This window comes from Papio anubis, chromosome 9 (genome assembly GCF_008728515.1).
Source record: "Papio anubis isolate 15944 chromosome 9, Panubis1.0, whole genome shotgun sequence".
NCBI classification, from domain to species: domain Eukaryota; kingdom Metazoa; phylum Chordata; class Mammalia; order Primates; family Cercopithecidae; genus Papio; species Papio anubis.
This window is the reverse complement of record NC_044984.1, coordinates 51,574,532-51,601,805: the sequence shown is the minus strand read 5'-3', so window position 1 is coordinate 51,601,805 and position 27,274 is coordinate 51,574,532. Positions and strand designations below refer to the sequence as shown.

At 54.3% G+C, this 27,274-nt stretch overlaps 2 protein-coding genes across 7 annotated transcripts; one reads left to right on the top strand and one right to left on the bottom strand.

Moving 5' to 3' along the window:
- Positions 1-4,086: 4,086 nt before the first annotated feature.
- STAT6 (signal transducer and activator of transcription 6) lies at positions 4,087-20,353 on the top strand. 5 transcript variants are annotated; one of them, XM_009181020.4, is made up of 22 exons: positions 4,087-4,208; positions 7,211-7,347; positions 7,766-7,904; positions 8,195-8,278; positions 8,673-8,811; positions 8,924-8,976; positions 9,165-9,313; positions 9,895-10,026; positions 10,155-10,343; positions 10,690-10,777; positions 10,924-11,046; positions 12,595-12,687; positions 13,020-13,226; positions 15,360-15,454; positions 15,547-15,683; positions 16,010-16,156; positions 16,374-16,437; positions 16,550-16,660; positions 16,852-16,944; positions 18,641-18,706; positions 18,796-18,924; positions 19,013-20,353. In XM_009181020.4, exons 2-22 carry the CDS (start codon positions 7,232-7,234, stop codon positions 19,200-19,202), a joined length of 2,544 nt encoding a protein of 847 aa, XP_009179284.1. In that variant the 5' UTR covers positions 4,087-4,208; positions 7,211-7,231; the 3' UTR covers positions 19,203-20,353. The 5 variants fall into 5 exon arrangements, with proteins under 5 accessions (XP_009179284.1, XP_009179283.1, XP_003906682.1 ...); XM_009181019.3 differs by having other exon boundaries at positions 4,088-4,212; XM_003906633.4 differs by having other exon boundaries at positions 4,088-4,374.
- On the bottom strand, positions 20,293-26,862 carry NAB2 (NGFI-A binding protein 2). Of its 2 annotated transcripts, XM_003906637.2 has the most exons (7): positions 26,436-26,862; positions 23,776-24,649; positions 23,193-23,326; positions 22,808-22,859; positions 22,581-22,713; positions 22,178-22,369; positions 20,293-21,159 (listed from the first exon to the last, which is right to left on the bottom strand). In XM_003906637.2, exons 1-7 carry the CDS (start codon positions 26,516-26,518, stop codon positions 21,050-21,052), a joined length of 1,578 nt encoding a protein of 525 aa, XP_003906686.1. In that variant the 5' UTR covers positions 26,519-26,862; the 3' UTR covers positions 20,293-21,049. The 2 variants fall into 2 exon arrangements, with proteins under 2 accessions (XP_003906686.1, XP_009179285.1); XM_009181021.3 differs by lacking the exon at positions 22,178-22,369.
- Positions 26,863-27,274: the final 412 nt, after the last annotated feature.

Here is a 27,274-nt window from a genome sequence, read left to right as displayed (position 1 = left end):
AATTGCTTTTTTTTTTTTTTACACAACCAGCACTAAAAAGTATGTTTTACATCATGACTTAGAATTCAGATACATATAGGGCGGGCAGTGGTGGCTCATGGCTGTAATCCCAGCACTTTGGGAGGGCGAGGTGGGTGGATCACCTGAGGCCAGGAGTTCAAGACCAGCCTGACCAATATGGTGTCTCTACTAAAAATACAAAAATTAGCTGGGTGTCGTGGCATGCGCCTGTAGTCCCAGCTACTGGGGAGGCTGAGACAGGAGAATTGCTTGAACCTGGGAGGCGGAAGTTGCAGTGAGCTGAGATCACGCCACTGTACTCCAGCCTGGGCAACAGAGGGAGACTCCATCTCAAAAAAAAAAAAAAAAAAAAAGAATTCAGATACATATATAAAGCTGAAACAAAAGTTTAATTAAACAATACTTATCCTTACTTCACATGATGCCTTCTGATATTTATTTTTTAATTTTATTCACTTTTTTATTTTTATTTTTTATTTTTTGAGATGGAGTCTTGCTCTGTTGCCCAGAATGGAGTGTAGTGGTATGATCTCAGCTCACTGCAGCCTCCACCTCTTGGGTTCCAGTGATTCTCCTGCCTCAGCCTCCCAGGTAGCTGGGATTACAGGCACGTGCCACTGTGCCCGGTTAATTTTTTGTGTTTTTTAGTAGAGACGAGGCTTCATCATGTTGGCCAGGCTGGTCTCGAACTCCTGACCTCAGGTGATCCACCCACCTCGGCCTCTCAAAGTGCTAGGATTACAGGCATGAGCCGCTGCGCCTGGCCTTTACTTCAGTTTTAAAGAGTGATGGTCAAGACACTGTTTTTTTTTTTTTTTATGTTTTGGTTTTTAATTTTGTTTTAAATTTTTTTCATAGACATGGGATGTTGCTATGTTGCCCAGGCTGGTCTCGAACTCCTGGCCTCCAGCAATCCTCCTGCCTCAGCCTCCCAGAGTATTGGGATTACAGGTGTGAGCCATTGTGCCTGGTCAAGATGCTGTTATGGGCTGAGTTGCGTTCCTCAAAAATTCTCTTGAAGTCCTAATCCCAAATACCTCAGGATGTGACCTTATTTTGAAGGACCCACTTACAGGGTCTTTACAGAGGTAATTAAGTTAAAATGAGGCCATTAGGGTGGTGCTTAATGCAATATGACTGGTATCCTTGAAAGAAGGGGAAACTTGGAGGCTGACTTGCATACAAAGAGAACACTGTGTGAATGTGAAAATGGCCACCTACAAGCCAAGGAGGGAGGCCTGGAACAGAGCCTTCCTTCACATCCCTGAGAAGGAATCAATCAACCCTGCTCATGTTAACCTTGATCTTGGACTTCTAGCCTCCAGCATCTTGAGAGATTTCTGTTGTTTAAGTCATACAATTTGTAGTACTTTGTTACAGCAGCCCTAGCAAACTGATACACTCACCAAATTGATTTTGTGACTCACTATTGGGTTGTCAAATTGATTTTGTGACTCACTATTGGGTTGTAACCGGCAGTACACAGACATAAAGTTATTTTTTCCTTTTGCTTTCTCTTGTGCAATCTTTTGTGTGTGTGTGTGTGTGTGTGTGTGTGTGACGGAGTCTCGTTCTGTCACCAGGCTGGAGTGCAGTGGCGTGATCTCGGCTCACTACAATCTCTGCCTCCCAGGTTCAAGTGATTTCCCTGCCTCAGTCTCCCAAGTAGCTGGGACTACAGGCATGCACTACCACGCCCGACTAATTTTTTGTATTTTTAGTAGAGACAGGGTTTCACCATGTTGACCAGGATGGTCTCAATCTCCTGACCTTGTGATCTGCCTGCCTCAGCCTCCCAAAGTCCTGGGATTACAGGCATGAGCCTCTCTTGTGCAATCTTTACCACCACTCGATGGGATGGCAGGGCCCAGGAGAGGGTGATACAGTCACCCTCACAGTCATGCAGGTGCAGATGTCATTAATGAAGGTCTGACAGACCCTGCAATTGTACAATCTGAAGATGAGTATCTCCTTAAATTTCATACTCTAGGCACTTTACCCTAGCCTAGACTCTGTTGAAGTAGGTATGACTATTATTCTCATTTGAGGGATTGACACCTGATTGAGAACCTCCTAAATGGAATCAGACCCAAGCCAGATTTGCCTCTAAATTCTGTTTTTTTCCCCCTTGCATCACAGTGTTCCCATTGGTATAATCAGTTAGAGAGGGAGACAATAAATACCATTTTTCTACCAGTACTTGCCCCTTGCCTTCCTACCCCTTAAAAGGAGCGAAAGTCAGAGAGCACATTTACTCTTTTCCCTCCTGCTACCCAAGTCTTTGGGGACTTGTAGCTCTGACACCCCTAGATGGTGAAACCTGGCTTCACCTACTGTCTGTGGATGTCTGCAGGCAGAGTGGGCACCCAGGAGCACATACAAAGCACGTGTGCCGTGAACATGTATGTACACACACCTTGATCCTAGGATGGCTTGTTGGACAAGCCAATGGACAGAGTCCCTGCCTGCCACCTCCACCCGTGCCTCCCTTCTCTTCCATTCACTGCCCTGCAGACACAGCGGACACATATGCACATACACTCTCAATAGGATTCTTTTGGCAGTAATATGACCCCCAAATCTGGGGACTTCTATGTAGGATGGAGACCCTTCTCCTTTCCTCATACCTGGTTTATTAAGAACCATAAAAATAGTGCCTGACAGTTACTGTGTGTCAGTCACTGTTCTAAGCCTTCAGATGTATTACTGCATTTGATTCTCACAACATTATGAGTTAAGACTTATTTGCTCCACTTTACAGATGACGAGAATGAATCACAGAGTAAATTGCCCAGGGTTGTGTGGTTAGCAGCATTAGCAGGATTTGAACCCAAGCAGCCTGTATGCACAGTCCAGTCTCTTAACTGCTATATTCTGCTGTGTTCAAACCCTCTGCTGCCTGGCTGGATCCACACACATGCACTCATGCACAGACCTGCGGGGTACCAAGGGATGGAGTGGGAGGAGCTGGGTCTGGAAATCAGTTCAGGCACCAGGGGGCAGCATAGGCCTAGCTTTGGCCCCTCAGCCCAGCCCGGCTATGGGAGGGAGGAGGGGAGCAGAAACTTCCTCCCGCCGCCCCTCAGACACCACCTCTTCCACACACCTGGGCTCTCAGGTGTCCGGGAGTAAAGGCCTCTCTGGGTCCCTTGGTATCCTCCAGCTCCTCCCCCAGCAAAAACTGCAGAACCCTCCACTAGTTATGATGATGACTCAGAAGCTGAGCAAGACTGTGTGTGTGTGTGTGTGTGTGTGTGTGTGCGTGTGGTGGTGTGATTACAGTGGGCTCTGAGTGCGGATATGTTTGTGAGCCTGCCTGCACGTGTGTGTGTGTGTGTGTGTGTGTGTGTAGTCTTGTGGTCAGGGAAGTTGTGCATGTGTGTGTTTGTTTCTTGGCGTGTCTCAGTGTTTACCCCAGAAACAGATAGGAACTTGGCAGATAGGAACACAGCAGATTCGAATTCAAACTTGTCCCTTGTGAATCTGCAGGCAGCAGCTCCGGCTTGTGCTGGTTCCCCCCACAGTCTCAGAAGGGGTGCCCTGTGAGGAGAGGGCAAAGACCAGCTTCAGTCCAAGGGACTCCTGGAGTCTTCCAGAATTCTGAGCTGAGGGTTCCCCTCCCCCACTCCCTCCCGTCAGTGGTCACGAGACCGACCTCTAAGGCGTTCCCTGCCAGAAGGGAGGGGGACCTAGGAGTGGGCTGGCATCGAGCTCCCCAGCTGCTTTTCAGGGTCCTCCACTGGAGGGAGCGCAGAGTCCAGAGGGATTTACTTTTCCTGAGGCCCTGGGGAGCCCAGTCCCTCGTGGGCCCAAACCCCAGCCCTTGGCAGTTTGAGTTTGGGAGCCAACCAGTTAGGGGTGGCATGTCTCTGTTTGATATTGGGTGACTTTCTGGAGAAAAGCTGATGCTTTTGAGGGGGCCAGAGTAAGTGGGGGTCAGCCTCCGCCGGAGCCTGGCTCCAGGGCCTGGACCCCAGTCCTGATCCCCCACGTGCTCCCCGACTCGGCACAGGAGGCACACATATTCACCCCACTTTCTTCCTCTTCCTCCTCCAGCCCACTTTCTCTTCTCTGTGTCGTCAGAGCTCCAGGGAGGGACCTGGGTAGAAGGAGAAGCCGGAAACAGCGGGCTGGGGCAGCCACTGCTTACACTGAAGAGGGAGGACGGGAGAGGAGTGTGTGTGTGTGTATGTATGTGTGTGTTTTATTTTATTTTTCTTTTTGGTGATGGTGGTGGAAGGGGGGAGGTGCTAGCAGGGCCAGCCTTGAACTCGCTGGACAGAGCTACAGACCTATGGGGCCTGGCAGTGCCCGCTGAGAAAGGGAGAAGACAGCAGAGGGGTTGCCTCCGAGGTGGGTGCGGGGGCCTCTTTGAGTGTGTGGGGGTGGATTCGGCGGGGGAGCTCTCGGGATCCTCCCCTGGCTGGGTGGATGGTCCCCAAGAGATGGTTTCAGCTAGTGTTGGTGGCTGGTGGCACTGGGTTTTGGCAGTTTCGAACTCCTGGAGGAATCTGGGAGGGTCCAGGCCTCAGTACTCCCCTCCCCCATGGGTCACGTTTTCACAGCCTCACCCCTGCACCCCCAGGGCAATGGAAAGTCAGGGAAAGAAGGTGAAGGAGTGCTCCTCTGCCCTGGGTCGGGGGAAGTGGCCGCCCCTCCCTGGAAGGTTGATGCCAGAGGGCAGTGGATCCTCGTTAAACCCCTATCCTGCCCTCCGCTAAAGGTTCCTGTTCAAGGGTGTGGCTGGGGGGTGAGCGAGCCCCAGATGTAGACCTCATGGTGCCCCAGAGGAGGGGGAATTTCCCCCTCAAAACTGCTCCACGCTTGGCTGCTGTAGACGCTGAGATTTCCCAGCGGTGGCGCCGAGTTAACCCTCCTCGTGCTGAACTGGCTCCACCTCCCCGCCCGCCCCCACCGCCACATCCACACATTGGGCAACTCAGAGAAGCTGTTTTAACTTTCGATCCTGTGGTCCCACAGTCAGAGGACTTCGGGAGGTAGGGGTTGAGATAAGCGAATTTAGGCCACCAAGCGGACGGACAAGGATCCCAGACCTTGCGCTTCCCTTCTGGGTTTGGGAGGGAACACTGGCCCCGCCCCTCACGCCGTGGTTCCTCCCTCCCTTCCCCTACAGCGGGCTGAACGCTAAAGGAGCCCCTGTCCTGGTCAAGCCAATCGACCCAGCCTTGTTATGAGTTGGGGTGGGGAGAAATGTGTCCTCCTAATGTCTGGGGAAGAAGAGGGGTTGGATATTTCTAGCCAGGGCCATGCCAGGAGGCTGGTCACTTTGCAAGGGGATGCAGAGGAAAGCGATGCCCACCCATTCCAGAGGACCTTTCTCTCTTGGGTTAGAGAAAGGCCTATTGGAGGGACCTAAGCAGGAGGGGTAAGGATTCGCCTTGAGGAGAAAAGAGCTGGGGGAAGTGGGAACTGGAGGAAAGAGGGGCATGAAGGTCTTGGAGCAGGAAGGTCCAGAGAAGGGGCCTCTCCATTTTCCATCCCTTTGAGAGTCCTGGGTGAAGTGAGAGGCTGAACGTGGAACAGGAGGACTTGGGGTTACTGGTTTTTGGGAGACCGGGGGAGTTGTCATCCCATCCTCTCCCTCATCTCTAGGAGAGGGATATTGTGAGAAACGTGAACTGAGAGGCCCCTGGGAAACCACTGGTCTACCCAGTTCCCCCTGAACCTGGAAATGGGGATGCAACCCCCTCCTCTACTTCCCTGTCCCCTTCTCTCCTTTCTCCCTCTTTTCGTCTCTCTTCTTCACCTCCAGCTTCCTCTCTCTTCTAGGCTCTTTCCTCCTGGCTTACTAAACCTGCCTTTTTTTCCGGTCTCTCCCATCCTCTTCCTTAGTTCTCTCTACTTTCCTTTTCCAACTCTCCTCCTTCAAGTCTCCCATCTTCCCCCGCTTCTTAGGATGATCAGATTTGCCCCGGAAGGGATCCTAACAACACAGTGCGATGGTTAATCCCCACTCAGATTCAAAGGCTGCTTTCCAAACTCACCTACTGAGTGACCTTGGGCAGGGTAGAGAAACTCCTTAAGCCTCAGTTTCTTCATCTATAAAATGGATATTATATATTTTCAAAAGTGTCATGAGGCCTGAATGAGATAATGCACTGAGTGTAATGCCTCCTACGTGGTAAGTGCTTAACAAATAGTAGCTGTTATTACTCTCCCATCCTCTTCATCATCTAGCCTTGTGGTTTTCATTTTTATTTAATTTTATTTACTTTTATATATATATATTTTTGAGACAGAGTCTCGCTCTGTCGCCCAGGCTTTTTTGAGACAGTCTCGCTCTGTTGCCCAGGCTTGAGTACAGTGGTGTAATCTTGGCTCACTGCAAGCTCCGCCTCCCGGGTTCACACCGTTCTCTCACCTCAGCCTCCCAAGTAGCTGGGACTACAGGGGCCTGCCACCACGCCCTGCTAATTTTGTTTTTGTATTTTTAGTAGAGACAGGGTTTCACTGTGTTAGCCAGGATGGTCTTGATCTCCTGACCTAGTGATCCGCCCACCTCGGCCTCCCAAAGTGCTGGGATTACAGGTGTGAGCCACCGCTCCTGGCCGAGCCTTGTGGTTTTCAAATTATCTCATGGAGTCCTAGAATTTTGAGAGGTTTGTCTAGGGACGCCTTTGGTGTCAGGAGATGGGGAGAGGGAAGTAGAAGCAGTCAAGTTTCAGGCTTTCCATGCTTGCTTTCAACAGGGCATCTTCAGTTTCGTACCTTTTATGTAATTGAGATTCCACAGATTAAAAGCTGACATTGCCTACTGCTTTAAAAAGTTTGGAAAGTTTTCCATTCATCTAACACTCATATTTTATAGATGAGAAAATCAAAGCCCACACAGGGAAGGCTCCTTGCCCATAGAACCAGAGTCAGGTCTAGAGCTGCAACCAAATTCTCTGCCATCTCCAAGAGAGCTCTCTCCCTACTGCCCTGTCTCCCTTTGCCTCCCCACCCCTCTGGCTACAGCTCAGCTCTTTCCACCCCTGTGTCTATCACTGAAGGAGTCACCCCCATCTCAGGCATTGACCCAGGATGCCCCTGGTTTAAGGTGGTCTGGCCATGAGTGGTGGTGGGGATGGTCCCTAGGAGGGCTATCTATAGGAGGTCCCTGGCTGCTCCAGAAGATAGGCCAAGTTTCTTGGGCACCCCTCAGAGTGGCCTTATTTTTCTCCTCCAGGCAACCTCCAAGTCCCAGATCATGTCTCTGTGGGGTCTGGTCTCCAAGATGCCCCCAGAAAAAGTGCAGCGGCTCTATGTCGACTTTCCCCAACACCTGCGGCATCTTCTGGGTGACTGGCTGGAGAGCCAGCCCTGGTGAGTCCTGGCTGTTCCCTGCTGGTTCCCCAAGTCTTCCCTGACTCATCTTCCTTCTCCTTAGATTTTTTCCCCTCAGCCATGGATTCAGAACTTGAGACCTGTTATTCCATGTGTAGTGACCTAGATTTAGCAGGGAGTCTGTGCCCCATCAAGACCAGCCTATGAATGTTGACAGATGGAGACCCCATCTCTTAGGAGGCTGAGCTGAAGAGGAGGGAGGTTTGGGCTGGGACAAAGGCACTTCTCATAACAGCTAGAAGACTGGGGAACAAGGAGCACGGGTGAAAGCTACAGAGGGCCTAGATGGAGAATAAGGAGCGAGAAAGGAACTGCTGAGCTTTTGGCTGTGGGGTAAAGGGTCAGGAGAGCTGAGGAAGCCCTGGCCTGAGGTAGCCTCATCCTGATCTTCCTGCAGGGAGTTCCTGGTCGGCTCAGACGCCTTCTGCTGCAACATGGCTAGTGCCCTACTTTCAGACACTGTCCAGCGCCTTCAGGCCTCGGCGGGAGAGCAGGGGGAGGGGAGCACCATCTTGCAACACATCAGTACCCTGGAGGTGGGGCAGGAGGGGAGGGAACAAGGCTGGGTGGGGCTGAGGTTGAACTGGGTTGAGCATTGGGCCCTGGAAGAAAATTGGTTGGATGCTGGAAGCAAATTTGTGTTCCTGTGGTTAGCTACTAGCTAGCAGGCAAATTAGATTTTAAAAGCATGCAAATGCACAAAAACTTCTGGAGTCTACAGTTGTGCTGCCTTATAGTATATGTGTGAATGGGGGCCTGGGGATTGGAGGGATTGAGGGACATGGGTAAGAGCCAAGCTCACTGTTTACCACTCTCATTTCTATAGAGCATATATCAGAGGGACCCCCTGAAGCTGGTGGCCACTTTCAGACAAATACTTCAAGGAGAGAAAAAAGCTGTTATGGAACAGGTATTGTGATATTCCACTTCCCACCCCAACTCAATTCCCTGAGACTTTGGCCTGAGCCATGACAAACTAGAAAGAATTTGAACCTCAGTAAAGGCTCAGTGTTCTAGGCCCAGGAATAACCAAAGGAGGTTCTTAAGGTCAGAGTGAACCCCAAATCAAGCTCAGGGAATCTTTCTATGAGGGACTGAGGGTAAGAGGCCTGGAGAGAACACAGCAAGGGATAAGGAGCTGATTCTGCTAGGAGCAAGGTCCCACGATATTCCAAAAGGTCAGGAAGAACTGCCAAAGGGGAGAGGGGAGCAAGAAAACGCTCTCTGCAGAGCAGAGAGTAGAGGCCAGGTATAGAGGGATGAGCAGAGTGTTTCACCTCTTGGCATCTGTCCTTCCTGCGTAGTTTCGACACTTGCCAATGCCTTTCCACTGGAAGCAGGAAGAACTCAAGTTCAAGACAGCCCTGCGGAGGCTGCAGCACCGAGTAGGGGAGATCCACCTTCTTCGAGAAGCCCTGCAGAAGGGGGCTGACGCTGGCCAAGGTGGGGGCCAGGGTGGTTCTGGGGAGTGTATAGGAGTGGTCCCCTCTTGGATCTCAACCTTAACTGAACCTCTAATCTGTCTGCACCCTTGATTTCTGCCCCCAACCCTCAGTGTCTCTGCACAGCTTGATAGAAACTCCTGCTAATGGGACTGGGCCAAGTGAGGTGAGTAACGGGCTGAGAGGTGGAGACTGAGGTCAAAGTGCAGCTGGAGGGATGGAAGCCAGACCTCAGAGACACACAGGCTGAAGTAGGGTAAGGGAATTCCAGAGGAGTGAGAAAAAGAGCCGTATCCCAGGAGCTGGGTGCGGAGGCAGCGTGAGGCTCTGGCTCAGGCCCCTTTCTGCCCATAGGCCCTGGCCATGCTACTGCAGGAGACCACTGGAGAGCTGGAGACAGCCAAGGCCCTAGTGCTGAAGAGGATCCAGATTTGGAAACGGCAGCAGCAGCTGGCAGGGAATGGCGCACCCTTTGAGGAGAGCCTGGCCCCACTCCAGGAGAGGTTGGGCCAGGGCTGATGGGGAAGGGGGGATAAGCTGGGGGCGGGCAGCTGACACTGCTGGAGGCCCTACAGGTGAGAGAGAGAAGCCAGGCGGGAGGGCCTTGGAGTGGACCAAGATGCACAAAAGCCAGTTCCAGCGGGGCTGTGCACACTGTCGTTCAGGTTGCATCCTGTACAAGTGGGCCCAGTCGAGAGGCACAAACGGGGACTCATCCAACCCAGGCTTCTCTCCATGCCCAGAGGAATAGGAGGGCTTTTCCATTTGGTTTATTGGGTGGGAACACTTTCCAATTTGCTACAAAGCACTGTAAGGGCGGGTAGCTGTCCTGGGTGCAAGAGCCATCGGGGGAGAGGCAGCTGGGTTTCCACAGGGGTGTAGGCACTGAGAACAAACCTCCCACCCAGACCCTAGGCCAACAGATCACAGAACCCCCTTCAGCCCAGGTGCCTTGCAGCCATACCCACTACCCACCCCACTCCTCCACGCATGATAGCCTTTCTCCCTGGGTATAGTGGAAGGGGGTCTGGGCCGGAGCAAGCAGCCTTAATCCTATGCCCCCTGACCACTGTCCTGGCCCCAGGTGTGAGAGCCTGGTGGACATTTATTCCCAGCTACAGCAGGAGGTAGGGGCAGCTGGTGGGGAGCTTGAGCCCAAGACCCGGGCATCGCTGATTGGCCGGCTGGATGAAGTCCTGCGAACCCTCGTCACCAGGTATGTTCTGGGAGTCCCCAGTCTGGCCTAGAACAGACCTCAGGAAGAAAAGAAGGGGGCTAGAGCTGTGGGGAGGGCACCAGCAGAGACCTAGCCCCCAACTCCCCTTGTGTCCTCCTCACTCCCAGTTGTTTCCTGGTGGAGAAGCAGCCGCCCCAGGTACTGAAGACTCAGACCAAGTTCCAGGCTGGAGTTCGATTCCTGTTGGGCTTGAGGTTCCTGGGGGCCCCAGCCAAGCCTCCACTGGTCAGGGCTGACATGGTGACAGAGAAGCAGGCGAGGGAGCTGAGTGTGCCTCAGGGTCCTGGGGCTGGAGCGTAAGCTGGGATTGGACCTGGGGTTGGAGAAGGCATGTTAGGATGATGGAGGCAGCTTGGGGGGCTGGCACTGAAAAGAGCAAGGGATGGGGAGGGAGGGCCATGGGATGTGGAGACCCTGAATGGTCAAGGCAGAGGAAAGGGAGGGACCCATTTAGGGCTGGAATGGGGTGGGGGCATCATGACTTGGCCAAGATGGGGACTCCTCCCTTAAGAACCCAAACAGAGACGTGGAGATTTAGGGCTGGCAACAATGGGTAGTCTACACTCACTCATGCACTCAAGCGCGTCGCCACACCTGGCCACAGTGAGATGAGCTTGTTCACACTCTGACCTCCCCTGGCAGAGAAAGCACTGGAGAAATCATCAACAACACTGTGCCCTTGGAGAACAGCATTCCTGGGAACTGCTGCTCTGCCCTGTTCAAGAACCTGGTGAGGGGCTTTGGGGTGCAGTGGGCAGTGAGGGGGGCACCACTAGGAGACTATGGGACTCTCCTTGGAGAGGATGTCGGGAAGCCCAAGAGGAGCGGTCTCTGTTCTCATGCACTCGCCCTTGCTCTCCCTCACCCCACCCACAGCTTCTCAAGAAGATCAAGCGGTGTGAGCGGAAGGGCACTGAGTCTGTCACAGAGGAGAAGTGCGCTGTGCTCTTCTCTGCCAGCTTCACACTTGGCCCCGGCAAACTCCCCATCCAGCTCCAGGTGAACCGTGGCCCAGCCCTACCCCAATCTGGGACCCCGAGTCCTTCTCTAATGCCACACACAGGGTCCCTGGACCCTCACCTCCTGTGACTGCCCCATACCCCATGTGTCTGGGATTCATGCACACTGGGGCCCGGGTGAGTGGGGTGAAGCAAGAACATGGAGCGCACGGGGCAGGGAATGGTAGCGGATAGCAGCAAACACTTAGGAAGCACTTCCTATAGACCAGGTCTCTCTATTAAATGATACACACGCACATGTGTGCCAGCACACACATGTTTGGTTTTCACAGTAACATTATGAGGTAGGCAGTATTATCAGCCTCATTTTATAGATAAGGACATTGAGACACAGTTTAAGTAGTTTGTCCCAGTCACACAGCTAAGTGTTGGAGCTGGTATTTGAAACCTGGAGGTCTGGCTCCATAGCAGTGACTCATAACCACTTCTCTAGAGTGAGGCCCTGACTGAGCTTCAGAAAACTTTTAATAACATGGCATGAACTTTTTGATTATGATGTGTGAGTCCAGTAACTTCTCTGAGTGCTCAGAGCCAGCCCCCTGAGGAAACTTCTTGCTTTATTAAGAAACCCCTGTCCAGCTGGGCGTGGTGGCTCACGCCTGTAGCCCCAGCACTTTGGGAGGCCTGTAGCCCCAGCACTTTGGGAGGCCTGTAGCCCCAGCACTTTGGTAGATCCCGAGGTCAGGAGTTCAAGACCAGCCTGGCCAATATGGTGAAACCCCGTCTCTACTAAAAATAAAAAAATTGGCCGGGCGCAGTGGCTCACGCCTGTAATCCCAGCACTTTGGGAGGCCAAGGTGGGCAGATCACAAGGTCAGGAGATCAAGACCATCCTGGCTAACACGGTGAAACCCCATATCTAAATTAGCTGGGCGTGGTGGCGGGCACCTGTGGTCCCAGCTACTTGGGAGGCTGAGGCAGGAGAATGGCGTGAACCCAGGAGGCAGAGCTTGCAGTGAGCCGAGATCGCGCCACTGCACTCCAGCCTGGGTGAGAGTGAGACTCCGTCTCTAAATAAATAAATAAATAAATAAATAAATAAATAAATAAATTAGCTGGGTGTGGTGGTGCAGGCCTGTAGTCCCAGCTGCTCAGGAGGCTGAGGCAGGAGAATCGCTTGAACCCGGGAGGCAGAGGTTGCAGTGAGCTGAGATCACGCCTCTTCACTTCAGCCTGGGTGACAGAGCAAGACTCTGTCTCAAAAAAAAAAAAAAATTCTTAGCACTTTGGGAGGCCAAGGTAGGAGGATCGCTTGAACCTGCAAGTTTAAGACCAGCCTGGGCTACATAGGGAGATCCAATCTCTACAAAAAATAAAAACTTAGCTGGATTAGGTGGTCCATACCTGTAGGTCCAGCTATTCAGGAGGCCGAGGTGGAAGGATCACTTGAGCCCTGGAGGCTGAGGCTGCGGTGAGCTGAGATTGTGCTACTGCAGTCCAGCCTGGGCAACAGAGTGAGATACTATCTTAAAAAAAAAAAAAAAGGAAAGAAAGAAAGAAAAGAAACCCCTGTCCTCACCCTCTTCAGGCCCTGTCTCTGCCCCTGGTGGTCATCGTCCATGGCAACCAAGACAACAATGCCAAAGCCACCATCCTGTGGGACAATGCCTTCTCTGAGATGGTGAGGAAATTCCTGGAGTTGGAGGGAACAGGGGCAGGGTGGGTTCTAATATGGGCAGTGGTGCAGGCCTGTTGATGGGGTGGCAGGCATGTTTAAATGGGTGTGACCTTAACACCTTCTCATGGGCCTATTTTCGTACTTCTGACCTCTTTTCACCCCAGTCTTAACAACTATCAGGCCACAGCACTGTAACCTAGAAAAAGCAGCATGTTCGTGAGCGATATCAGGTGCTGTGGATGGGCAGGCCACAGGCAGGTGGGAGGGATGAAGGCCGGCCTGAGGAAGAACAAGACGGTAGCCTCTGATGCTCTCTTCTTCCCCCTTCTCCTCAGGACCGCGTGCCCTTTGTGGTGGCTGAGCGGGTGCCCTGGGAGAAGATGTGTGAAACTCTGAACTTGAAGTTCATGGCTGAGGTGGGGACCAACCGGGGGCTGCTCCCAGAGCACTTCCTCTTCCTGGCCCAGAAGATCTTCAATGACAACAGCCTCAGCATGGAGGCCTTCCAGCACCGTTCTGTGTCCTGGTCACAGTTCAACAAGGTCATTCTCCTGCCCTTTGGACCTCCCACCCCCAAGCTCTTCATGCCTCAGGCACTCAGGGCCTGCTCAGCCTCCACGCAGGGACCTTCCGCTGGAGTCTCCACAGTGCCCTCTCAGGTCCTTTAGGAAGGCCTGTCATGGACCAGGGAGGAAAAACCCCAGGTCTGGGGGTTGGCTCCAGAGATGCATTCTCTGACATCCCTGTGGTTTTGGTCTGGGGGTCATCTGTCCTTTCTCTTTACCAGCGACTTGCATGACTCACCCAGGTTGTGTGTAAACAGAGCTCTGATTCAAAGTGACTTTGACCCATTGGAAAAATTGTTCCTGGCTGGGCACAGTGGCTCATGCCTGTAATCTCAGTCTTTGAGATGCCGGGGTGGGCGGATCACCTGAGGCCAGGAGTTCGAGACCATCCTGGCCAACATGGTGAAACTCCATCTCTACTAAAAATACAAAAATTAGCCAGTTGTGGTGGCACATGCCTGTAATCCCAGCTACGTGGGAGGCTGAGGCAGGAGAATCACTTGAACCCGGGAGGCGGAGGTTGCAGTGAGCTGAGATCACACCGCTGCACTCAAGCCTGGGTGACAGCGCAAGACTGTTTCAAAAAAAAAAAAAAAAAGAAGGGGGCCAGGCATGGTGGCTCATGCCTGTAATCCCAGCACTTTGGGAGGCCGAGACGGGTGGATCACCTGAGGTCAGGAGTTCGAGACCAGCCTGGCCAACATGGCAAAACCCCGTCTCTACTAAAAACGCAAAAAATTAGCCAGGCATGGTTGTTTGCGTCTGTAATCCAGCTACTCGGGAGGCTGAGGCAGGAGATGAACCCAGGAGGTAGAGACTGCAGGGAAGATCGCACCATTGCACCCCAGCCTGGGCAAGACTCCATATCAAAAAAAAAAGGCCCAGGCTGGCTCACACCTGTAATCCCAGCACTTTGGGAGGCTGAGGAGGGCGAATCACAAGGCCAAGAGATCAAGACCATCCTGGCCAACATGGTGAAACCCTGTCTCTACTAAAAATACAGAAATTACCTGGGCATGGTGGTGCATGCCTGTAGTCCCAGCTACTTGGGAGGCTGAGGCAGGAGAATCACTTGAACCTGAGAGGCAGAGGTTGCAGTGAGCCAAGATTGTGCCACTGCACTCCAGCCTGCTGACAGAATGAGATTCTGTCTAAACTGAACAAAATCCCATAGGGACATGTGCAGTAATACCAGCTACCACGTGTTGACAGCTTATTATATACCAGGCACCGTGCTTAACACTTTATGTATGTTATCTCACTTAAGCCTCCTGACATTCCTTTGAGGTAGATACTATTATTATCCCCATTTTACAGATGAGGAATCTGATGCTCAGAGGGTTATGTAGTTTGTTCAAGGTCCAAAGCAGGTGAGTGCCATGGCTAGGACAGAACTACATATTTCTGACTCTTGCTCTTTGATTTTATGTTATATTACATTATTTTAATTTTTGGTCTTCCTTCCTTCCCTCCCTCCCTCCCTCCTCCTTCCCTTCCCTTCCCCTCCCTTCCCCTCCCTTCCCCTCCCTTCCCCTCCCCTCCCCTCCCCTCCCCTTCCTTCTTTTCTTTCTTTCTTTCTTTCTTTCTTAGTGTGAGACAGAATCTTTAAAGAGAAGAAAGAAAGGCTCATGTGACCAGAGGGTGTTTTAGCAAAAGGGAGCAAGACAGTCACACCCAGCAGGTTACCTTCCTTTGGGCTTCACCTCTGCCACACCTCCTTAGGGAGAGGGTGTAGCACAGTAGTTAACAGGGGCTCCAGCGCCAGAATGCCTGGGTTTAAATCCTAGCTCTGCCTCTTACCAGCTGTGTAGACCTGGGCAAGTCATTCGATGTTTTTGGACTTCCATTTCTTCATCTGTAAAATGGAATTATTATAGTCCCTACCTCCATAGCCTTATAAAGAGCAAATAAATACATGGAAAGGCTTGAAATAGTGACTGGCACATGTAAGCATGAGGATTGGTCGTTGTCATTGATGGAGTCTCAGGTTCGGTCCGATCCCTCAGCCCTGTGATTCTGTCATGAGGGCACTCACAGCTCAGTGCCTGCCCTAAACAGGCTCCAGCTCTGGCCCTCTCTTGGCTCACACCATTTCCCTTCTCCCGCTAGGAGATCCTGCTGGGCCGTGGCTTCACCTTTTGGCAGTGGTTTGATGGTGTCCTGGACCTCACCAAACGCTGTCTCCGGAGCTACTGGTCTGACCGGTGAGTCCCCGCCCTGGGTGGTCTGAGCAGCCATACCCCAGTCACCTCCATACTCACTGCCCATGCCCCATCCTCTCTTTCATCCCGGCCAGGCTGATTATCGGCTTCATCAGCAAACAGTACGTTACTAGCCTTCTTCTCAACGAGCCCGACGGAACCTTTCTCCTCCGCTTCAGCGACTCAGAGATTGGGGGCATCACCATTGCCCACGTCATCCGGGGCCAGGATGGTGAGGCCACCCCAGCCAGTCCTATGTCTCTGTGCCTGTGCCCTCTGGGGTTTCTTCTGGGAATGAAACGTCCTGACCTTCCTGATGCTGATCCTGATCTTTAGGAAGTTCTTCCAGCTTCTCTTCTTCCTTCTGGGGTCTAAATGTTCACCTTCTCACCGTGACCTCTGTGGGAATGGAGACTAGTGGGTCTCGCTCCCTCAGGAGCCCCACCCTACGTCCTCTCCCTCTTGCCTTGGTGGAGTGAGAACAGGTCTTGTGGTGGGGGTTGGGGAAGGGGAAGAAAGTCTGAACAGGGGGATCTCAGGGTCTCATTCCTACCATAGGCTCTCCACAGATAGAGAACATCCAGCCATTCTCTGCCAAAGACCTGTCCATTCGTTCACTGGGGGACCGAATCCGGGATCTTGCTCAGCTCAAAAACCTCTATCCCAAGAAGCCCAAGGATGAGGCTTTCCGGAGCCACTACAAGCGTGAGCTGGAACTGGAAGTTCTGATTCCTTCCTGTCACCCACTTCCTCCCTGCTCCCCGCTGCCCTCCTCTCCCTGCCTGCCTGTGTCATCCTGATGTCACTCCCTATTACATAGCTGCGCTTCTCTTACTTCCCCATCATCCATGCCCACCTTTTCCACCTCCCTTCCTCCCTAACTCCAGAGCACTCCATGGCTCTCTTTTCCTTCTCACAACAGCTGAACAGATGGGTAAGGATGGCAGGGGTTATGTCCCAGCTACCATCAAGATGACTGTGGAAAGGTGAGTGTGGTGGTGTGGACAGTGGGTAGGTTAGGGATCTAGTGCTTATCTGCAGGAAGGAGGGGTGCCATCAACTCTTGGTCAGTCATATGTATCTCCTTCCCTCCTCCAGGGACCAGCCACTTCCTACCCCAGAGCTCCAGATGCCTACCATGGTGCCTTCTTATGACCTTGGAATGGCCCCTGATTCCTCCATGAGCATGCAGCTTGGCCCAGATATGGTGTAAGGAGCTGGAAAGACAGGAATGGGAGTGGTCTGTGCAGATGGGCTTTTAGCATGGGCAGCTGGGAGAGCTGGCACTGGGGGCTGAACAGGGAATTTTCCTTTCCATGAAAGGGACACCCGTTCAAAAGCAGGGTGTGGTGGTGTCCAGGAGAAGGGCTGGCATCAGGGGGTCTGTTTTCTTTCCCTAGGCCCCAGGTGTACCCACCACACTCTCACTCCATCCCCCCGTATCAAGGCCTCTCCCCAGAAGAATCAGTCAATGTGTTGTCAGCCTTCCAGGAGTAAGTGAAAAACCTCATGGGGATACCATCCCACTCTAAGGGGGTGGGCATTCGAATTGTTAGAAGAGGCTCTTCTGTGAGAAAGGAGCACCAAATGCTAACAACCTTTCTTCTCTTCTGTCCACTCTAATGAGGGGATAGTAGTTAAGATCCAGACTGCCTAGGTTTGAATTCTAGCTCTACCACTTACTGGTTTGGGGCAAATTACTTAGCCTTTGGTGCCTTATCTGCCCAATAAGGGATAATAATGCTAATAATAATAACCTACGTCACTGCATTATTTTGGAGATTAAATGAGTTCATAACACTTACAAAGCTGAGCATAGTGCCTGGCTCATAGCAAAAGCTGTGTAAGTCCAGTCGTGGATCACTTAATGAAAGAGCATTTTCTGTCCTTAGGCAGTTTCATAGTTATGCGAATATCATAGAGTGTAATTACACAAACCTAGATGGTATAGGCTACTATACACTGAGGCTATATTGTGTAGCCTGTTGATCCTAGCTTTAAACCTGAGCAGCATGATACCGTTCTGAACAGTATAAGGAAATAGTTACATAATGGTAAATATTTGTGTGATACGAATTTTCAGCTTGATTATAATTTTTTTTTTTTTTTTTGAGACAAGGTCTCACTCACTGGAGTGCAGTGGTGCAATCTTAGCTCCCTGCAACCCCTACCTCCTGGGCTCAAGCAATCCTCATGCTGTTGTGCACCAGGATACTCGGCTAATTCTTTTTTTTTTTTTTTTTTTTTTTTTTTTTTTTTTTTTTTGAGACTGAGTCTGGCTCTGTCGCCCAGGCTGGAGTGCGGTGGCCGGATCTCAGCTCACTGCAAGCTCCGCCTCCCGGGTTCACGCCATTCTCCTGCCTCAGCCTCCCGAGTAGCTGGGACCACAGGCGCCCGCCACTTCGCCCGGCTAGTTTTTTGAATTTTTTAGTAGAGACGGGGTTTCACCGTGTTAGCCAGGATGGTCTCGATCTCCTGACCTCGTGATCCGCCCGTCTCGGCCTCCCAAAGTGCTGGGATTACAGGCTTGAGCCACCGCGCCCGGCCGGCTAATTCTTTTTTAAGGTTTTTCTGCAGACAAGGTCTCACTTACTGCCCAAGCTGGTCTCAAACTCCTGGGCTCAAGTGATCTTCCCACCTCAGCCTCCCGAAGTGTTAGGATTACAGGTGTGAGTCACTCTGCCTGGCCTTGATTATAATCATATGGGACCACTGTGGTCTGTAGCTGACAGAAATGTCGTTGTGTGGTGCATGACTGTTTCTGTCCTGCCCCTGAGAGCCACTGTCACTTCTCTGCTGTGTTGATTTTTGTTTACTCATCTGTTTTGGCCTTGAGATGGCCTAGACATTTTTCTTCCCCAAGTATAACACTCAGGTGCTTATTAACTCTTAGTCAAGGCACAACATCTTCCCTCCCAGAAGGTGAGGCGGGAGTGAGGACTTGGGGACTTAAGAACTATCAAAGTTCAGAGTCCAAAGAAACATTAGAAATTGGCTAATCCACCCCCGTAACACACACATTTTACAGACGAGAAGACTGAGCTCAGAGCATAGAAATAGCTTGCCCAAAGCCACTACTAAGTCAGGATAAGGAGCTGGAGCTTGTTTCCTCACTCAGTGGTCCTGACTTTGCACCACTTTGCCTTTGCCTAGCCTGCCTTCCTCTAACTGTGGTCTCCCTAATTCTAGGCCTCACCTGCAGATGCCCCCCAGCCTGGGCCAGATGAGCCTGTCCTTTGACCAGCCTCACCCCCAGTGAGTGACAAGGCCCCTCCTGACCCCATGTGCCTCTTCTTTCCTGGCCTTGCCCCTCCCTCCTTATTTCCGTTGCTGGTTCCTGGCAGGGGCCTGCTGCCATGCCAGCCTCAGGAGCATGCTGTGTCCAGCCCTGACCCCCTGCTCTGCTCAGATGTGACCATGGTGGAAGACAGCTGCCTGAGCCAGCCAGTGAGAGCGTTTTCTCAGGGCACTTGGTGAGTGGCAGCTTAGTAGTGGAGGCTGGGTGGCATCTAGGGGAGTGGGCGCCATGCCTACTCCACTGCTTCTCCCATCTCCTTGTAGGATTGGTGAAGACATATTCCCTCCTCTGCTGCCTCCCACTGAACAGGACCTCACTAAGCTTCTCCTGGAGGGGCAAGGGGAATCGGGGGGAGGGTCCTTGGGGGCCCAGCCCCTCCTGCAACCCTCCCACTATGGGCAATCTGGGATCTCAATGTCCCACATGGACCTAAGGGCCAACCCCAGTTGGTGATCCCAGCCGGGAGGGAGAACCCAGAGAGACAGCTCTTCTACTACCCCCACAGACCTGCTCTGGACACTTACTCATGCCCTGCCAAGCAGCAGATGGGGAGGGTGCCCTCCTATCCCCACCTACTTCTCGGTCAGGAGGAAAAGACAGGAGAATGCATGGTGGGTGGAGCCAATCCACTCCTTCCTTTCTATCATTCCCCTGCCCACCTCCTTCCAGCACTGACTGGAAGGGAAGTTCAGGCTCTGAGACACGCCCCAACATGCCCGCACCTGCAGCGCGCACACGCACGCACACACACATACAGAGCTCTCTGAGGGTGATGGGGCTGAGCAGGAGGTGGGCTGGGTAGGAGTACAGGTTAGGGCATGGAAGGCTTCTCCGCCCACTCTGACCCAAGGCCTAGGATGGTTAGGCAGGAACATACAGACGTATTTACACTAGAGGCCAGGGATAGAGAATATTGGGTCTCAGCCCTGGGGGAATGGGAAGCAGCTCAAGGGACCCTGGATGGAGCACAGGAGGAGTCTGGACATGTGGTTACCAATACAAGTTTTGCCCTGATTAAAAAATCTCCCAAAGCCCCAAATTCCTGTTAGCGAGGTGGAGGCTTCTGATATGTGTATGAGACTATGCAAAAGTACAAGGGCCGAGTTTCTTCATGTATAGCTGTGTGAACGTGTATGTACCTATGTTAATGTATAGCTGGCATGTTAGTTGCATGACCACATAGAACATGTGTCTGCTTTTGCCTGTTTGACAACACAAATTTGGGAGTGTGAGACATTGCACAGAAGACAGCAGCAAGTGTGCTGGCCTCTCTGACATATGCTAACCCAAAACTACTCTGAATTTGGAGTCTGACTGTGCCCAAGTGGGTCCAAGTGGCTGTGACATCTACATATGGCTCCATATCTCCAATGCTGCCTGGGAGCCAGGGTGAGAGTCTGGGTCCAGGCCTGACCATGTGGCCCTCCAGTGTATGAAGGGGCCCTGCCTGCTGTATCTTCTCTGTTGCCCTATCCACTGCCAGCTTCCCTTCACTCCCCCATCCCATGTCACCGTTTCTCCCTCTCGAGGCAGGGGTCATAGATCCTAAGCCATAAAATAAATTTTATTCCAAAATAACAAAATAAATAATCTACTGTACACAATCTGAAAAGAAAGACGCTCTAACTGCTCAGATAGGTGCTGCGGTCCAGCCCCCAGCTGGAGGAGACCCTGAGTCCAACCCAGGCCTCCCAAGGGGGCCAGTGAAGGGATCCCACACCCACCGCCCCCATGTAGGGCAGGAGGGAGGAAATTGCAAAGGACTTGGGGGATAGATGGGAATGGGAGGGCAAACTGCAGCACTTGTTAAATTAAAGAAACAAACCAGAAGCACAAAAACGGGGAAGGAGAGGGAAGAAGGAGCAGGTCCAGTGTTCCCAGGCCCCCAATTCTGGGGGCAAATGTTGCCACTTTTAGCTGCTGGACCTTCCCAGGGAAGTCCCCCTTTCCCCCTTGTCCAAACTGAGTCCAACTGCTCACACCACTGGTGCAAACCTAAAGAGAATGGGAGTGTGTCGTGTGAGGGAGGGGAGAACCCCAGATGCCCTGGAGGCAGAGTCCTTGCCCCCTCGCTCTGGGCAGGGGTGAGGGCACCACGCACCCTCCTTGTGTCCTCTCTCCAGGCCCCTGCTTGTTATTGCTTGAAGCCCCACAGTCTTATGCCCATGGAGCAGGTGGGGAGGCAGGAGAAGGGCAGAGGAAGGATCCAGGGTTGTGACTATATTCCGGGGATGGAGAGCATGGGGGTCTGTGTGAGCCAGAAGTCTGAGGTCCTGGGTCTGAAGACACCAGTCCACCCCTCACTGCCGGCTGGCCTCAGCCTCCACCTTCACGCTGCTCCTGCGACCCTCCACCAGTGCGGGATGGGGTCCTGGGGCAGGACATCTGTCCAGCAGCCCTTCCTCGAACTCTGCAGGGAAAAGGGGGCAGTTAGGAGACTGTAGGGTGACTGGCTGCAGACAGAAGTGGTTGGGAACAGAAGCAAGGGCAAAGAAAGTTGTGAAGATGGGCTCCGTTTGTTGAATTACTGCTTCCTGCCCACTGCATGTGTATGGGGGGTTCCATTCCTGTGTGTGTGAGCCCCCTCCCCTCTCTGGCTGTGTGTAGCTCTGTCTCTGTCTGTGTCTCTCTCTTTCTCTGTCTCTCCCGCCTCCTCCGTTGTGCTGGAATTTCTGGTTCTGTCAGGAGCTGCGGGGGTGGTTTGGCTCTGACCTCTCCCCTCCCCCTCTTCCCAAGCTTTGCCACCCCCCACTCATCCCTGGCCCCCTCCCAGGCCCCTCCCAGGTCACCCTACCATGGCCCCCCAAGTGTTTTGGTAGCCAAATCAGGGGGAGCACAGGAAGCCAGCCTCCGAGCTCCTCCCTCAAGAAGAGGCCCCCTTCCAGTCCCCGCCCCCACTTCCCACCCACGCACAGTTTAAAAATACCAAGCCAGGGTTGGTGGCTTTGTCTGCTGCGTCACTCTCAGCCCAGCGGCTGCCCAGCCCTCTGCCTGCCCACTCCCTCTTCCCCCTTCCACACACAAAGCATCACTGCTTTGGGCTCCTCTGCTTCCAAGCTGGGCATCCCCATCCCCATCCCCGCAACTCCTAGCCTGCTCCCCACTCCTGGGTTGGTGGAAGTGCCATCTGAGCTTCCCTTATTGATGCTCCTCCTTCCTGCGCTTTCATCCTCTTTTCTCTGTTCCCCGTTCCCCAGTTCCCCTTTCACAGATCTACACTAGGACCAGACTTTTCAAGGTGGGAGGGAGCAGCCCGGCAGGGTCTGCCTCACCGCACCCCAAGGCCTGGCTGGCTGGAGCCCAGCCCTCCTACTGCCCGCTCTGATGACTATATCCCTCTTCCTCCCACCTGGCCCCAGGACACCAGAATTGCTGTGTGGGGCCTGGGTGGCCGGGGTGCTTGGGGACAGCACTGCTGGCTGCCTCACCTGCGAGAGGTGGCTTCGCAGGCACACAGGGGCTGAGGCGGCCCACGCGGTCGTGTGAGACGAGGCGGGCGAGCCGCAGCCCCTCGTCCATCAGTGTCTGCTGCAGGATGTGGCGGCTCCATAGCCCATGGGCTGGCAATGCCAGAGGCAGGTCAGCAGGGGGCGGCGTCAGCCTTGGACATGACCCCACAGCTGTGGGCATGGGCACTGGTCAGGTAAGGGGCTGCAGCCAATGGAACCCCCACCCTCAACCACACAGCCAGCCCACAGGCCCTTCTGCCCCCCCTCCAGCCAAGCTTCCCAACCCTGTTCCAGGCACTGCCTCCTGGCTCACTCCTCCCCCCAACCCCTCCCCTACTCCCCCACCCTCAATGAAGAGAAAAGTATTCTGAGGCACACTCACCCTGCAAATGTCCATCCAGACTCTCCCCAGACAGGCTGGCGCTGTCTTCCTCCAGGCTGGGGCGGTATGGGGGTGCATAGGACTCAGGGCCTGGGGGAGGCTGCTGGATTTCAGGGTGACTCTGTTCTCCAACCTGTGGATGCCCAAAATGGGGAAATGAAGACCTGGCAAGGGAGGGGATTGGGGAAGGCTGCCCAATGCCCCTACATGCACCCCGGAAAACATACCTCTTGTTTCAGCTTCTTCAGTGGAGGGCCTCCCAGTTCTTCAGGGTGGAGCCTGAAAAGATGGATAAGAATAAAGTGGGTGAGGCTGATGAGGGCCACGTGACGGGCAGAGCACAGAACCCGGCCAGAGACGTGTTATTTAAAACCTTTGTCAAGAAGCTGGCCGAGAAAGAGTCTCTAGCTCAGGCCCTATTGTTGTAGGGGGTTGGGGGGACCCGACATGGATGGGAGGAGAGACCAGACCTGAGACAAGCTGACTTGACCAAAAGCAGGACATCCAGGTGGGCGGGAAGCAGGCCTAGAGCTGCCTGAGCTGAAGGTTAGGACATGATCTAACTCCATAGCAGGATTCCAGTCCAGGAAGGACCTGGGGAAGGGGTCTCACCTGGAGCCCTTCAAGGAGGACAAGTAGGTGCTCTCCCGGGCTACTTGGCGGGACAAAGAGAAGAGCTCCACTCTCCGCAATAAGAGTGTGTTGTCCCTCATGCAGAACTGGGCAGCAGCCTCATTGATGGTGAGCTGTGGAGAGAGGGCAACCAGGAGAGTCAGAATTTGAACTCCCCTGCTGCCTCACCAGACCTCCTCACACCCCTTCACCATCAGACAAATGAGGCCCATCCATCAGATGCTTGCTTTGGTTTTGACACTACATGGGAGCTTTCTGAGGAAGACAGACAGAGATCAGCACCCACAGCTTCCTAGGAATGCCCAGGGCCTCTTCCACTCCTGTGGGGTCCTGAGTGACAAGGAGCTGAACAGCTTGGTGCGGCCTGTATCTCTGCTTCCCCCTCAGCTGAGGGTGGAAGCACTGTGGCCGCTGGGGTGGGGGCCTGTCAGGGAGGGGATCAGGGCCTGGGGTCCTGGTCAAGGGGTAATGAAACAGAGTTGGAGACCGTAGAAACTTGCAGAGGTAAGCGGCTGGAGGCCCAGGAGTCAAGGTCAATCCTAGGAGGCCTGGGGGTTCTCACCTCGTGCAGGCTGAGCTGCTTGCCCTCCCGCCGCTTAGAGTCGAAACGGCCATAGATGATGCTGTATTTGCGGATCTCCTCTTCCTTCTGGCTGTCATTATCATCCATCTCAAAGATGTGCCCAACGCTCCGTGCCAGCTTCTTATTCAGCTTTAGCAGGGATGTGACCTCCCCAGCATCCCCCCTTGGGAAGCTCCGGAAGATCCTCTCCACACTTTCCACCACCATGCGTACCATCTCTGGCTCCAGTCGGTCTGGTCCACCCCCAGTCCCACCTGCTGCCAGCCCCCCAGCCCCAGTCCCCTCAGGGACTCCTCCCCCTGCAGGGGGGGAGAAGGGGGGCGAGCCAGCCTCCTCTTCTCCTCCTGCCCCAACGTCCGACTCTGGAGTGCTCCGGCCTGGCCAGATCCGGGGGTCCCCTGCCCCAGGTCCCCCAGGCAGTGGTGATAGCTTCTCTCCAAGTTCAAGGGGGCTCTTGGGGCTAAAACTGCGGGCACTGCCTGCCTTTTCCCCTGGGCTGCCATGCCCATTGCTCATGCTCCCTTTCCGGGTACCCGCAGTCTCAGAGATCTTGAAGAGCGGGATGCTGGAGACGGGAACAGCAGGCACTGGTTGACTGAAGAGCCCTGGATTGGTGGCCCACTCTCTCAGTGCCTTCTGCAGGCGCCGGACATGGAGGGGCTTGGTGGCCATGCCCACAAGTGCCATGATCTCCAGAAACTCCTCCTCACCCGCCTCACACAGCTGCTGCACGTCGTCCCCTCCCTGCTGGATGAAGGTCTCATAGTAGGAAAGGAGGTTGGCGCGCTGCAGGACCCGGTACAGCTGCAGCTCCCCCAGCGTCCGAGGCAGTGCCATGGCTCGGGCACTGGGCCTGAGAAGGAGGGGCACAAGAGAGAGGCAGTCGGTGCAAGTCCCCTACTGGGTACCAACCCACACTAACAATTGTTCCCTCTTCCCTGCCTGCTTTTCTTCCCCTCTCTCATTTGGATGCTGTCCTGCGCAGTGCCCAGGTCTGAGTACAGACTCTGAGAATCAGGCACTGCTCAGAGGCACGGACAAGCTAGTGCTGTCCTAGACTGGCCCGAAGCCCCAAAAACCAGTGCCCTGTGTCTGCAGGAGTCGAAGCCTCTTAAACCTTATCTTCAGCTTTTATCTTTTTGGTCTGTGGTAAGAAGAACTTGAGCGCTGAGGCTAACCAGCACCGACCTCGGATGGCTGGACCTCCCTCTCCCCCAAAACACAATCCTCACCTTCCACTCTAAACACTCAGCAGTCTCAACACTAAAGTGAAGTCGCCTATACTAAAGTGAATGTAGAACCCCTGTCTCCCGCACAGTGGACGCTGCTGGCCAGCTTCATTCCCTGTGAAGGAGCCACAGCCCCAGGTGGCTAGGAGGGAGGGTGTGGCACCTTCCCTGGCTTTCCCACTCAGTGAGCCAGGTGGTGCCTTGCTCTTCTCCGCTCAGCTTTTCCGAGGGATTAAGCATTTTTTTTTTTTTTTTTTTAAGACAGAGTCTGGCTCTGTTGCCCAGGTTGGAGTGCAGTGGCGCTATCACGGCAACCTCCGCCTCCTGGGTTCAAGCGATTCTCCTGCCTCAGCCTCCTGAGTAGCTGAGATTACAGGCGCCCGCCACCACGCCCAGCTAATTTTTGTATTTTTAGTAGAGACGGGATTTCACCATGTTGGTCAGGGTGGTCTCGAATTCCTGACCTCGTGATCCAACCGCCTTGGCCTCCCAAAGTGCTGGGATTACAGGCGTGAACCACCGCGCCCGGCCTGGTTAAGAATGGCCTGGTTAAGCATTCTTAACCAGCACGCTTCCTCTCTCCCCCCAGGACCTCTCCACCCTTCCAGGCTGCCCAGTGCTCCTCAGTGGCCCCTCTCCTAGCAGTGACACTCCCCACTTCCTCGGTCGGCCTTTTCCTTCAGCTCAGGGGCTGCGGCAGGGGGAGGGGCGCAATTGTTCTGCTCCGGGGCCGTTCCGCCCACACACACTCCCACAGTGGTAGCGTCTGTGGGCGAAAACCGCCCAGGGGCTCCCGCCTACTCTCCTCTCCCTTATTTTCCATCCGCATCTTCAAGTGGAGTAGGGGAGAGGCTCAAGGCCTCTTGCTGAAGGGGCTGCACACTGAAACTCCCCTCCCCACTCTGTGAATAAAGGAACAGATATAGCAAGGAACTGCCTGAGGCCTCCCTGCCTCCCTCGTCACCCCCCTTCCCCCAGCTGATGCTCCTTTAACTCAAAGGCACCGCCTTCTCCTGGACCCCGGGGGCCCGCGCGCTCCGTGCCAACGAGGGACTGAGGTAACTGAGCGTCCCTCCACCTTCCGCACTGACGCCAGCTCGAGCTCCAGGGCATTCCCTGGTGCTAGGAGGCTCCCACGTTCTTTACAGGGGGCACTTAGGCCAGAGAGAGCCCACAGACTAAACCAGGAATGGAGATTTAGGTACTACTCTTTCATATCCAGCTTCATCAGATGTTTGCCTGCTCCCAGGGCCCCCTAATTCGAAGACGCACCCCCTTTTCCATCAGTCTCCACCCCCCACCCCCGTCCCGCTTCCCCACGTCCTCCCCTCGACCTCCGCCCTCTGGACCCCATTCCCAAGTCCAGCTCCACCCATCTCCACTCCCCGCTGCCTCCCTTTGCCCACTAACTTGAGTCTGGGCTGCAGGGTCCGGCGGGCGCTCTCCCCTCCGCCCGGCGGCTGCTCGGCTGTGGGGGAAGGCGCTCTGTGCATGGACAGCCGGAGACCACCCGGGTTGCTCTTCTCGGTGCCCAGCGCTCGGCGCCTGCTGCGTGCTGCACTCTGCCCCGCGCACGATGCCGTGTCCACCGCTGTCCAGGCTCTGTCCCTCCCTCCACGTCTTCTCTCTCCGAGCCTCCGCGCCTCTGTCTGTGCCTCTGCCCCCCCACCCTCCCCGGCTGCGCTCGCCGCCTCTCCGCGCCTCCGCCCCCGCAGGACGCACGGGGAGCGAGGCCCGGCGCTGCGCTGGCTGCCGGGCTGGCGGGCGGAGGGCGTGGGCAGAGCCGGGGGCGGGGGTGGGGGCGGGGGCCGGGGGGCGGGCACCAGGGCCTCTCGGCCGCGGAGACGCCGCGGCTTAGAGACTGGGAGAGGCGGAGACTGGGGGGAGGGGGTGTGGAGCAGGAGGCGGGGGCGGGGATTCAGAGCCGAGGCGCCGAATTGGGGACCGAGGTGACCGAGGCCCGGCTGTGGAGGGCGGGCTTGGGGACCCAGCGGGCGGGGCGAGGTCGCTCTGTGCCGCCCACGCCGGATGCACAGCCGGCCCTCTTGGCGCCCACGTACCCACGTGAGCGCCCCGCCGGCGACATTCCTAGTCTCCCCCACTCCTCCGAGTTGAGAGGAGTTTCACAACCACGCACAAGTACACAAAGAAGCGCACGGACGTGCACACGCGCCTAAACAACTACGGGGACGCCCGTTGCCCACACTCAGGCCTTGTGGTGCTGGACCTGTGAATGTTAGGAGTCAGTC

What these genes read in the sequence shown, in the direction of transcription:
- NAB2 (XM_003906637.2), bottom strand. Translation starts at nt 26,518, where the DNA reads ATGCACAGAGCGCCTTCCCCCACAGCCGAGCAGCCGCCGGGCGGAGGG. An exon ending in AGCAGCTCAGCCTGCACGAG is followed by an intron (nt 23,327 to 23,775) that starts GTGAGAACCCCC and finishes CTCTCTCCACAG; the next exon opens with CTCACCATCAATGAGGCTGC. An exon ending in TCCTCCTTGAAGGGCTCCAG is followed by an intron (nt 22,860 to 23,192) that starts GTGAGACCCCTT and finishes CCATCTTTTCAG; the next exon opens with GCTCCACCCTGAAGAACTGG.
- STAT6 (XM_009181020.4), top strand. Translation starts at nt 7,232, where the DNA reads ATGTCTCTGTGGGGTCTGGTCTCCAAGATGCCCCCAGAAAAAGTGCAG. An exon ending in GTGTTGTCAGCCTTCCAGGA is followed by an intron (nt 16,945 to 18,640) that starts GTAAGTGAAAAA and finishes CCCTAATTCTAG; the next exon opens with GCCTCACCTGCAGATGCCCC. An exon ending in GCGTTTTCTCAGGGCACTTG is followed by an intron (nt 18,925 to 19,012) that starts GTGAGTGGCAGC and finishes ATCTCCTTGTAG; the next exon opens with GATTGGTGAAGACATATTCC.